Source organism: Heloderma suspectum, chromosome 2 (assembly GCF_057233095.1).
Source record: "Heloderma suspectum isolate Gila_16-S chromosome 2, 16-S_ref, whole genome shotgun sequence".
Taxonomy (NCBI): Eukaryota; Metazoa; Chordata; class Lepidosauria; order Squamata; family Helodermatidae; genus Heloderma; species Heloderma suspectum.
In genome coordinates this window covers 340,655,729-340,668,349 of record NC_139459.1, presented here as the reverse complement: position 1 = coordinate 340,668,349, position 12,621 = coordinate 340,655,729, and the positions used below count along the sequence as shown (strand labels likewise).

The 12,621-nt window shown below is 44.7% G+C and overlaps 1 protein-coding gene across 1 annotated transcript in view; it reads left to right on the top strand.

Moving 5' to 3' along the window:
* Nucleotides 1-12,621, top strand: part of LOC146355199 (zinc finger protein RFP-like) — a 27,088-nt gene extending 14,467 nt beyond the window's left edge. Inside the window, exons 5-7 of the mRNA XM_084830374.1 lie at nucleotides 573-689; nucleotides 6,868-6,900; nucleotides 8,318-12,621. Coding sequence (XP_084686500.1) covers nucleotides 573-689; nucleotides 6,868-6,900; nucleotides 8,318-8,372 — 205 coding nt within the window. The 3' untranslated portion in view covers nucleotides 8,373-12,621. The remainder of the gene's footprint in view (nucleotides 1-572; nucleotides 690-6,867; nucleotides 6,901-8,317) is intronic.

Below are 12,621 nucleotides of genomic sequence, written 5' to 3'. Positions count from 1 at the left end.
AAAGGAGGTAGAGCAGCGGCTGTAGGTGCTTGGGAGATTTGTGCATGTTCTTTTGGAATATGGACCCACTTTGAGGGGTAAAGTGTACTAATGTATCCTTAATACTGCCCTTAATAGAGAGATTTTATTTTTAGTTACCATAGTTAACAGCCAGTGATAGGTCCTCTATGAAAACCCTTTAAAAGCTGGCTAAGCTAGTGACTGCCCATCACCAGTTTTTATTTAAATACACATATTTTCAGCTTCCAAACACTGAATGATCATGGTATCAGTTGAATACATGGAACTGCAGTGTCAGAAATTATTTAAATAGCCATCCAGAGGATTGCACTTGCTCTGGTGGTCCATTTTTCTCAGTGCCAGCAGATCTGTTCATAAGGGGATCACTACTGGAGGTGCAAGTAGAAGATGGCACTAGATGCATTGCCTGCAGTGTACTAACATAATGTTAACATTGACTGGATCTGTCTTTTCAGAATGATAAATTCAAGTTGTTCTCCTTGTGTGTGTTTTTAAAGAAATCAAACAATATAGTAGTTGCTTGAAACTAAAAATAAAATATTTTTCCTTAGGTGTAAGCTATGGGAATTTCAGCAGCCACTGGATATCTCTCCTGAACTGGAAGAGAAGCTTCATGTCTTCTCTAAAAAAATACATGATCCTGAAAGGAGCTTTGCAGGCACTCAAAGGTACTTGTTAAAAGATAAAGGTTAAAAAAAGTCCCCATGTATACCTCATCCCAAACAGGTTGAACCCCAATTCCCTGATCTGCCTTTCTTCTGACTAGGAGCACCTGGTCTGGATTAAGTTTCAATTTGTTCACGCTCATCATTATCGTTACCATATCAATGCGATACAGGCATTGATTCAGAACATCAACAGCTTCCTCGGATTGTGATGAAAAAGAGAGAGAAAGTTGAGTGTCATTCAACTCCAAAACCCTTGCCAACCTTCCTAGCAGTTTCATGTATATGTTAAATACCATGGTGAACATAATGGAACCTTGTGCTGACACCATATGCTAATGGCCAAGGTGTGGAACAGGAGTCCCACAGCACCACCTTCTAAAACTGCCCATCCAGGAAGGACTGGAACCACTGCGTAAGCATGCCACCCAACCCATCCAAGCAGGCGGCCCAGAGGGATACCGTGATCAATGATACTGAAAGCTGTGGAGAGGTGTAGCAGAACAAACACAGATGCACTCCCCTTGTCTAGTTCCTGGTGTAGATTGTCCTCCAAAATAACCAAAACTGTCTCCGTCCCAAAGCCAGGACTGAAACCACATTGAAATGGATCTAAATAATCCATATCATCTAGAAGAACCTGAGGTTGAGATGCCATCGTGTGCTCGAGCACCTTGCGGCAGAATGGAATAGTGGAGACTAGTTGGTAATTATCCCGCATGGTGGGATTCAGGGAGAACTTTGTTTTAAAAAGGCCTTACCACTGTCTCTCTTACACTTGGTGAAACAGCTCCCTCTTGTAGAGAGGCATTGACCCCTTAGCCACTCTGCCAGTCCCCCTCTGGCAACTTCTAAAAGCCTGGACGGGTCAAGCATATACATGGAAGGTCTCACTTCTCCAAGAATCCTGTCTACATCCACAGGCTCTACAAACTGAAGAGTATCCATAACAACTGGAAAGTAGGCACCAAAACTAAAAAAACTGGATCTGTGATAACCATGGCATTAGTCTCCTGGATGGACCATCCTAATTGGCCCTCCACCCGTGCAGAAACTCAGAGGTCCAGCAAGCCTAAACCCTACTGGATACTGATCTGTCAACAACAAGAACGGAACTATGAAAGCTCTACAGCATGAAGATCACTGTCCTCCCATCCAGCACAAAAATAAAGATCAAGATGCTCCACTGAATGAGATAGGCCAGAAGCCACTTGGAACAGACCCAAAGCTGCCGTGGAGGAGGCCATGAATTCCCGAGCCACCCCTGGCAGGTGTGAATGTTGAAGTCCCCTGATACCACCAAACTGCTGGATGCCAACATCACTGCCAAGACCACTGCAGCTAGTTCAGGAAGGGAGACTGTTGGGCAGCAGGGTGGACAGTACACCAACAGAATCCCTATTCTGTACTGGGCAGACGCTTTCAGAAACACACTCAAAACCAGAAAGCTGCTAAATGGGACATCTTGTCAGGAGACATGCTAGCAAGATTGCTGCAATTCTCCTTCCCTGCCTTACAGGTCTTGCTTGCTGCTGCATAGAGAACCTGTGACATTGCCCCTAGCAGATGGCCTGTTAGTTACTAAGGCAGACCATCCCCCGGGACATTGGGCAGGCCCGCCTCAGTACCAAGGCCACCTGCTCCTAGCATGCCTGTTCAGAGACCTGCACCAACATCCAACCTATCCAAACTGCCATTCAGACTACAATCAGAGTTCTCCAACCTACACAGGGCAGAATGCAGATTCACAAGTGGTGCCTCCCAAGAACAGACATGGTGTGCTGGAGAGGGAAGATTGGGATGATGCATGTTTTAAGGGGCAGGACTTCCCAGATGTGCTGGGTACCTTTAAATCAAATTGCAGAAGAGATTGTCCCAGTGGTCCAGAGGTAGATACAGATCTGTGCCATGCTGTGCCTATATAAAAATGTTACAAAGTAGCACCACCTTCGCGATAAGTAAATCCTAGGAATGGGAGAATCTGTAAGGCTGGAATTGGTCAAGGTTCTCTGCGTTCCACCTCAAAGCTCTGTTTGCCTCGCTCCCATTCCCGAATGCAACCTTTGGTGGTGGTTGTTGGAACAGGAAAAGAGCACTTTTTGGTGTACATTTTTTAATGCATTCTTTTCCTCCACTGTCTAAAATTCGTCCCCTACCCCCAAATGTGCATCTTTAAAGTGCACATTTTTCTAATGTGATTGCAAACTTGGGAATATGTGAGCTTTGCCCCCTTGCGTTTGGGACTGTGAACAGGGCAAGTTCTGATGTTTAATGAACTGAACTGAAATTCTCGTATGTTCCTAGTAAATCCACAGCTTGTGAAATCTGCAAGATGGTGCATGTGTTGAACGAGTTGCACCTTTTGGATATCATAAGTTGGGAGATGAGAGAAGAGTCTTCCAGGGATTCGGGGGGGGGGGTGTTTCCTGAGGGTTGTGGGCGCCCTGAATTCCTCACACATCCTGATCTTGGCTCCTAAGAACTGTAATCCAGAGTACTACAAATTAGTACTGTGTCCGATTTTTCAATTTACGTATTTTCAACCATTCATTGTGGGGAGGGTGGAAAAGAAATTGCACCTGAAAATTGCGGGAAGGAGTGGGAAGTTCAGAGAACTTTCTCAGTGTTCAGGGCTTCGGTGCTTACCTTACTGTAAGGAGGTGGCTGAGGTGTTCTGTGCACTGTCTTCTACAATTTTTTCCTGTTCTGTCCTTACAGCCTCTCTGGCTGCTTGAACTTTCTGAAAAGCTCTCTAGAGGACTTAACTTGGACTTCCTCCCTTGGGGCTTTCCAGTGTTGCTCCCTGCTGAGTGCCTGGAAGCTGAGAAAGGCACTTGTGGTGGTGGTGGTGGTGTTGCTGCTAAAAGTCTTTTAAAAACAACAAGAGGAATAACAACAACACCTCACTCAGCTTTCAGGCACTTAGCAGGCATCAGCACAGGGAAGCCCCAAGGGAGGAATCATAGAATAGTATTTTAGTTAGTTAGTTAGTTAGTTAGTTATTTAATTTCTATACCGCCCAATAGCCGAAGCTCTCTGGGCGGTTCACAAAAATTAAAACCAACCAGCACACAATAAAACAGTACAAAATATATAGAACATTAAAACCACAATATAACAGTACAACCACAATAAAACCTAGCAGCAGTGCAGGAGTTTAAAATACAGATTTAAAACAGCAAAGCTAAAAGTCTAGAAAGCTAAAATGCTAAAATGCCTGGGAAAATAAAAAGGTCTTCACCTGGCACCAAAAGGAATACAATGTAGGTGCCAGGCGAAACTCACTAGGGAGCTCATTCCACAGCCGGGGTGCCACAGCAGAAAAAGCCCTCCTCCTAGTAGCCACCCGCCTCACTTCCTTTGGCAGGGGCTCACGGAGAAGGGCCGCTGAGGATGATCTTAAGGTCCGGGCAGGCACATATGGGAGGAGGCAATCCTTCAGATAACCTGGCCCCAAGCCGTTAAGGGCTTTGAATGTTAATGCCAGCACTTTGAATTGGGCCTGGGAATGGACTGGCAGCCAGTGCAGCTGGAAAAGTACTGGCATAATTTGAGCTCACAGGCCAGTCCCTGTTAACAGTCTTGCTGCCCTATTTTGAACCAGCTGAAGTTTCCAGACCGTTTTCAAAGGCAGCCCCACTCTGTCCAGATAAGGGCGTAGTTGGTATACCAGCCTGAGCTGATAAAAAGTGCTCTGTGCCACTGAGTTCACCTGTGCCTCAAGTGACAGTTCTGGATCCAAGAGCACCCCCAAACTATGAACGTGATCCTTTAGGGGGAGTGCAACCCCCTCCAGAACAGGTTGAATATCACCTAGCTGGGCAGACGAACCACCCACTAACAGTACCTCCGTCTTGTCTGGATTGAGTTTCAGTTTATTAGCCCTCATCCAGTCCATTACTGTGCCCAGGCACTGATTCAGAACAGCTATTGCCTCACCTGGTTTTGATGAGAAAGAGAGGTAGAGCTGGGTGTCATCCGCATATTGATGGCACCTCAGCCCACACCTCCGGATAACCTCCCCCAGCGGTTTCATGTAGATGTTAAACAGCATGCGGGATAAAATAGAGCCCTGTGGAACCCCATGGCACAGTTGCCATGGCACAGAGCAATACTCCCCCAGCACCACCTTCTGGAATCGGCCATCCAAGTAGGAGCGGAATCACTGCAGTGTAGTGCCTCCAACTCCCAACCCAGACACCCTATCCAGAAGGATACCATGGTCGATGGTATTGAAAGCCGCTGAGAGGTCCAGGAGAATCAACAGGGTCGCACTCCCCCTGTCCTTCTCCCTCTCCCTCTCCCAACCCTAGTAGGGTTGGAAGGGGCCTACAAGGCCATTGAGTCCAACCCCCATTACCTCTCCCCAGTTTGAGAAGATCCCATTGATAAGGACTCTTTGAGTCTGAGTCTGTAGCCAACTATGGATCCACCAGTTCGTTGTTTCATCTAGCCCACTTTGAGCTAGTTTGCTCATCAGGATATCATGGGGCACTTTGTCAAAAGCTTTGCTGAAGTCGAGGTATATGATGTCTACAGCAGTCCTGGTTAAGTCCTCTAGGGGGCTTTCCTGGAAGTTCAAGCAACCAGAGAGGCTGCAAGGACAGAACAGGATAAAAATGGTAAAATAAAGAGTGCACACACCCCTCAGCCCCTCCTTACAGTAAGGTAAGCACTGAAGCTCTGCACCCTGAAAAATGTATCCGAAAATTTCAAAACCCTAATGGAAGAGGCAGAAAAATGATGGCTTCTTCTTGCAGGGAAATGAAGAGGTTACGAAAGGGCAGGTGAGGTTCAGCACAGGACTCCTACAAATGCAAGTGCTTCTACAGCATGGTTCTCCGTACTGTGGTAGACGCAGAGGCCAGTTAATGGACATATACTCAAGTATGTCAGAAGAAATGTCCTGGCCCTCTCCCCTAGGAGATAGGCTTTTGGCTGAAACCTTCTCCAGTGTGCCTGCTCATCCTGAGTGACTAGACCTTCACTCTGCAAATCTGTCTCATGGCACCCTGCCAATCACCCTGCATGATCCCAGAATTAACATTACTAACATAGCAGGGTGAGACTGCTGGTGGAGAGAGCCTTCGGGCATCTGAAGATGAGGTCACTCAAGATGAAGTGGAAGTGCAGATTGCTGGACATGGAGGAAGACGTTGTGGCTGATGCGACCATGGTTTGCTGCATCCTCCACAAAATTTGCGAACTGAGAGGCAACATACTCCTGGAGGAGAATCCACAGTTTCCCGGGCCAAGTCCAGGGGTTAATGCCATTCTTGTTGGAAAGTGAGCACAGACTTGAACTGCTATGGCCACTCAGTCGTCGATCCATAGCCTTGGGATGAAAACTTGCACGCGCCATGGTTTTACTCTCCCATGCTTTCTTTCCCTCATCCTTTTAGTGCTCTTAGTTTTTGTGATTGCTTTCACCTCCTTTTCTACCTAAGAACAGATAAATTTGTACTTAATTACATTCAGGTGTGTTTGTTGGATGATTGGTTCTGGGTGCTGGGTTATGGTTTATTGATGAGTGGCAGGTTTTGGAGTAGATGGTCTGGAAGAACCTAGGTCACCACAACACTTAGATATTGGTGGGTGCTCACGTTTCCCTTCCCTCTGGCATTTTCAAGATGTTTTCAGAGCAGGACACAAACATGGAAAAGAACTGTTTTCGTGTGGGTTAGAATTAAGTTGCATAGTTCAGACTTCCCTAACCTGGTGCCTTCCAGATGAGTTGGACCACAATTCCCATTGTCCCCAGCCAGCATGGCAGCTGAGAGAAGCTGAGGACATTTTCACACCCCATTTGTGCAGCAGCCCAATGAGTAGTTGATGTGGTGAAGCCTTGCTAGTTGTACAGTACCGTAAAGGTGTTCAGGATACTGAGAGGGAACAGGAAAAAGAAATGGGAAACAACCAGAAATAGGGAAATCAGTTTGATTCATCATATGTGAGACAATTCATGCCTACAGCAACAAACTGTGGTTAACAGAAACCATGGCTTAGTACTATGTATGACTGCGGCTCCTAAGTTTATTCATGAGGGAGTGCACCTAATTAAGATATTTAACATGCAAAAAAGTAATTGTGTGTACTAGCCCTTGTCATATTTACTGCATTCATTCATACAACACCCCAAAACTGTTCTGTGTTGTTCATTCTGTTTCTTTTCACTCTGTAGAATCTTTGCCACAAGAACTGGATGTGAAGTGGGGTAAGTATCCAGGAAAAGGGCAGGGAAATTGTTTCATTCGTATGGATTATTTCTGAATGAGAATGTGTTAATAGATTCTGTTCATAGCTAGGATTTCAGCATGAACTTCACCCAGGACACACTTCAGGCATTTTTATTAAGTTTATGAATATTGAAATTGTGTGCTGCACTCCTCAGCAAATTGCATTTCAATGAGTGTGGACATGGAAGTCCTGTCTCACTCATCCTATTTCAACCTGAATGCTACTTCATACACTTTGGGCAGTATCCAATACTGCCCGCACGCTAGCGTGACCCACCACCAACGCAATGGGAAGCTAGTGGATCCTGAAGTGAATGAAAATGAGCTGAAACACTTGTTTCCGGGATGGGGCAGGTCAATGGAACTTGCAGAAGGGAACTCCGTTGACCTGTCCCGTTCCGGAAATGAGTATGTAAGCTAATTGTCAGGGTTGCTTTAATCATAGAATAATAGAATAGTACGGTTGGAAGGGGCCTACAAGACCATCGAGTCCACCCCCCTGCTCAATGCAGGAATCCAAGTCAGTGCATCCCAGAGCATCATCTTGAATGCCTCCAGTGTGGGAGAGCCCACCACCTCCCTAGGTAATTGGTTCCCTTGCCATACTGCTCTAACAGGACGTTTTTCCTGATGTTCAGCCAGATTCTGGCTTCCTGTAACTTGAGCCCATTATTCCATGTCCTGCACTCTGGGATGATCGAGAAGAGATCATTTAGGAAGCTCTAGCTTCCTGTTGCACTAGTGATGGGTCCTGCTGCTGCTGCAACAGAAACGGTGGGAGTGCAGCAGGAGTTTTGGATGCTGCCCTATGATTTTTTGGAGTGTGTACCTAAAAAGCTAGTATGAATGAGACAAACACATCTTTGGACATATTTGTGTATTATATAGGTGTATTCATTTGAGAGCCAGAATTGATTGCAGATCCCTTTCAGGTGTGTGCTTTATTGCAACCTGGGTTTACTGCCATGTAATCTGTGGAATAGCTCTTCAGTCAAATCAGTTGCCTGAGGTAACTCACCCTACCTAAAGGTAGGGCTGGCCGTGCCAGTATTATCATCCATACCCTGATCAAAAGACTGATATTCTTTATTTGTGTATAGGTAGGAAAAATAGCTGCTGTTTCTTGGTGTTGAGCCTAGCTATTCCCGAAACAAATCAGTACAGGCTCCAGAGTATAGCATGTTTTGAGTGCATGGGGCAAAGTGGGTGTCTGATTAATACCGTGACTCATAGCATGAGCTGCGAGTTTGAGCTGTGGGCTGTGAAATGGCTATCTAATTAACTTGCAGTGTTTATCGTTAAGCAATGGATTCTACTGTGATCTCATTGGTAGGACTGGTAGGAATCAGAATCAACTGATATATTCTCTCCTCTTTTTCCATACCAATTCTACAGTAAACGTGACTCTGGATCCAGACACTGCTCACCATCAACTTGTGTTGTCTGCTGACAAGAAAACTCTCAAATGGACAAAAACTAGATATTCACATAGTGATAAAGATCCCAATCGCTTTAGTATTTCTTTCTCTGTTTTGGGGTGTGAGGCATTTACCTCGGGAAGACATTATTGGGAGGTGGAGGTGGGAAAGGGGGGAAACTGGGCTGTAGGGGTGGCCAGAGAATCTGTAAACCGGGAAGAAATGATTTCCCCAGAACCAGAAAATGGCATCTGGGCTTTGAGGTATAGGAATTGTGACTGTGTCATTCTCACAGGTGACACTCCAATAAATATAGATTCTGTTCCTGAGACAATCGGTATTTATCTGAACTATGAAATAGGGAGAGTAACATTTTTTGATGTGAAAGAGATAAAATCTCTGTACACTTTCCATTTAACCTTTTTCAATAGAGAGAAAATCCGTCCTTTTTTCTGGCTGGAGAATTGTAGATGTGACAGTGATTGTTGGATTCAGTTATAGAATCATAGAATAGTAGGGTTGGAAGGGGTCTATAAGACCATTGAGTCCAACCCTCCTCAATGCAGGTATCCAAGGCAAACCATCCCTGACAGGTGGCTGTTCAGCCTCATCTTGAATGCCTCCAGGTTAGCCCCCTCCCTAGGTAATTGGTTCCATTGTCATATTGCTCTAACAGTCAGGAGGTTTCTCCTAATGTTCAGCTGGAATGTGGCTTCCTGTAACTTGAGCCCATTATTCTGTGTCCTGCACTCTGGGATGATCGAGAAGAGATCCTGGCCTTCCTCTCTGTGGCAACCTTTCAAGTACTTGAAGAGCGCTGTCATATCTCCCCTCAGTCTTCTCTTCTCAAGGCTAAACATGCCCAGTTCTTTCAATCTCTCTTCATAGGGCTTTGTTTCCAGTCCCCTGATCATCTTTGTTGCCCTCCTCTGAACCCTCTCCAGTTTGCCTGCATTCTTCTTAAAGTGTGGTGCCCAGAACTGGACACAGTACTCCAGATGAGGCCTAACCAGTGCTGAGTAGAGGGGAACTAGTACTTCACGTGATTTGGAAGCTATACTTCTATTAATGCAGCCTAAAATAGCATTTGTCTTTTTTGTGGCCACATCACATTGTTGGCTCATACTCGGCTTGTGATCTACAACAATTCCAAGATCTTTCTCACTTATAGTATTGTTGAGCCAAGTATCCCCCATCCTCTAACTGTGCATTTGGTTTCTTTTTCTTAGGTGCAGAACTTGGCATTTATCCCTATTAAATTTCATTCTGTTTTCCGTCCAGTGCTCCAGCCTATCAAGATCACTTTGAATTTTGTTTCTGTCTTCCAGGATATTAGCTGTCCCATCCAATTTTGTGTCATCTGCAAATTTTATCAGCATTCCCTGCACCTCTTCATCCAAGTCTTTAATAAAAATGTGGAAAAGCACTGGGCCAGGACTGAGCCCTGCAGTACCCCGCTCGTTACCTCTCCCCTGTTTGAGAAGATCCCATTGATAAGCACGCTTATACAGCTTTTCTGTCCTCCATTTTAATCATTTCCAACTAGATGGCCCAGGCTGTCTCACTGACTTACCTTCAAACAGATCCTGGCCTCTCCCACCATCCCGCTTTTCTCCCTCCACAACCTCTTTTGTGGACACTGTTGCATCCTTGGAAGAGAATGTGCCATGGTGCTCTGTGCAGGGGCAGGGGGCAGAAGGAGCTGCACTCGGATTCTCACCTCTGAGGTCATAGCTGTGTCTATGGCCTCGGGGGTGGGAATCGACACCATCCTATGGCTCCTCAGATGCTGTCTGAGAAGCCATAGGATTGCTCTGCTCATTAATGAATTGTATGAATGTTAGTTGATTGATTAATCAATTGAATTTGCATACAAGTTAAACAATAATTCCAAAGGCAAAGGCAAACTTTCTTTGTTTTTAGATTATGTATGTATGCATTGTAGCAGGCATTACCTTAGAAGAGGCATTCCCGCCTTTGGGTGTATGAGAGGAGGGAGGAAAGAATGCCTCTTAAGATGGTACTTGCACATTTAACTATAAATACTTGTGTTTTATGTTTTTTAAAACTGCTGCCCCTTTTGGGCACCTTTATAATCAATCAAAGGATTTTCTAAAATCAATCTAACTGATTAATCAACAAAACACTGTAGGTCTGCTGGTCGTAGTAGATTCTTGGAGCTATGGAAACCAAACAAGAGAAGGAATGTTATCCAAAGACTCTGTCTGCTAACTGATACTCAGTTCTTACTCTGAGAAATCTGTAGCCAGTGTGGGAAGCTCCATTTTTCATTCCCACCATATTGGTATCACTATGACACTGTAAAATCATCCTTCTCCTACCACATGTATCAGGGACGGGTAAGGTGTGGTCCTCCAGATGTTGGATTGCAGCTGCCATCAGTCCAAGCCAACATAGCTAGTGCTGAGGGATGATGGGAGCCACACATTACCCATCCCTGATACATGTGGTAGGAGGGATTCCAGTGTCACATGCTCCTCAGCCTTGACATATATGTTTCTCCCAAATCTTGCTCCTGTATTCTTTTTACCATCTTCAAGATATCTATTTTATTTATTTGCCCAGCCTTTAAGCCTGGGACTAGATGTACTAGGCCACTCACAATAAAAGCAGAATATAATAACCATCCAAATACTAAAACCAACATAAAATAACAATATTCAAACATGAAATGTGAATCAACTATTAAGTTGGCAGCATTGAAACAATCACCATTGAAAAATCTTCCTGGGCAGATGTGTGTTTCCACCAAACACCAGCAGTGAAGGAGCCTGGTAGATGAGTTCGCGGCCAGTCGTAGGTGAGATGGTTTAAGGCAGCTTCGTATGTCTCCCCTCCTGCCATGTTTCCTACATCCAATCAATTTGGGGTGTTTGCACACAAATTTCCATATCCTGCCCTTCTTTCCTTCAAAGAATTTGGAATAGCTTGTAGATAGTCCACAGGACCAAACTTGCTTAGCGTCTGCAGTAGAACTGGATCATGTGCCTTCAGACCATTCCCTGGGCTCCATGACGGTAAGAGCAGTTTTTGAACTCTTTAAGGATTTTTGTTTGTACACATGAATGTTGCTAATGCAGAATAGAAAACAGAAGAGAGCTATTTAATATATATGAATGCAGAGGTAAATATTATGTTCACATTTCAGACTCAAGGCACTGCAAATGCTGCTTTAAGCCTGAAAACACCCTCAGAATTAGGGTTAAGCTAGATGAAACATTCACATAGTTGGCCCTTGTGTTTTTGATTTTTTTTTAGTAAATGGCAGCTGTGGGTGGCCCCAGTTCTGATCGGAATCCTGGCATGGGTGGGAGAGCCCCCCAGACCTGCCTAATGCTTGGATTGGGTCCTCGATCTCCTTTGGATCTCTATTTTGTTTGTGAGTTCAATAAAAAGCTGTGCTATAAATCAGATATTGTCTTGTCCTCATTAAGGCTGCACACATCCAATTATTTTGAATCTAAGCCCCATTCAGTTCTTGAGATGTTCCAAATACACATCTGTTACTAAAATTTCACATGAAGGTACAAATTTCATATAAAAGGGTAAGGATGAGGGGTTTGAAGCCATGGTGCTTTATAGTGGTAGGAACAATGAGGGTACAATGACCTACTCAGTTTGAACCACAACTTGTATTGTTGAATTTGATCAAACACAAGCTGCTTGGAAGTGGCCTAAATAAATAAAAATTACAGAAGCCCTAGTCTAATTGCATGAAGAGAAACTAAAAAGCATTAGCTTCATAGTATGATGATGGTGCAATAAAAGCCTCATCTAGAAGCACCCATTAATTTGCAATGGTGTGGAAAATATGCAAAAAAAGGAAGGTGGCTGGTAGGGGTTTTTGTAACTAACCCCCCCCACACACACACACACTCTGTGACCCCCCCCTAAAAACGGCAACGTTTGCATCAAAATGGAGTTTCAAAAATGGGAGAAAAGTGCTAATCCAAAGTCAAGCCAAGAACACACACTGGGAGCCAGTGTGGTGTAGTGGTGAGAGTGTTGGACTAGGAGTCGGGAGATCCGGGTTCTAGTCCCCACTCGGCCATGGAAGCCCACTGGGTGACTTTGGGCCAGTCACAGACTCTCAGCCCAACCCACCTCACAGGGTTGTTGTTGTGAGGATAAAATGGAGGAGGAGGATCGTTGTGTAAGCCGCCTTGGGTTCCTTAAGGAGGAAAAAAGGCGGGATATAAATATAATAAATAAATAAATAAATAAATAAAACAAATCAGGGGGCCAATCAATTGCTGAATT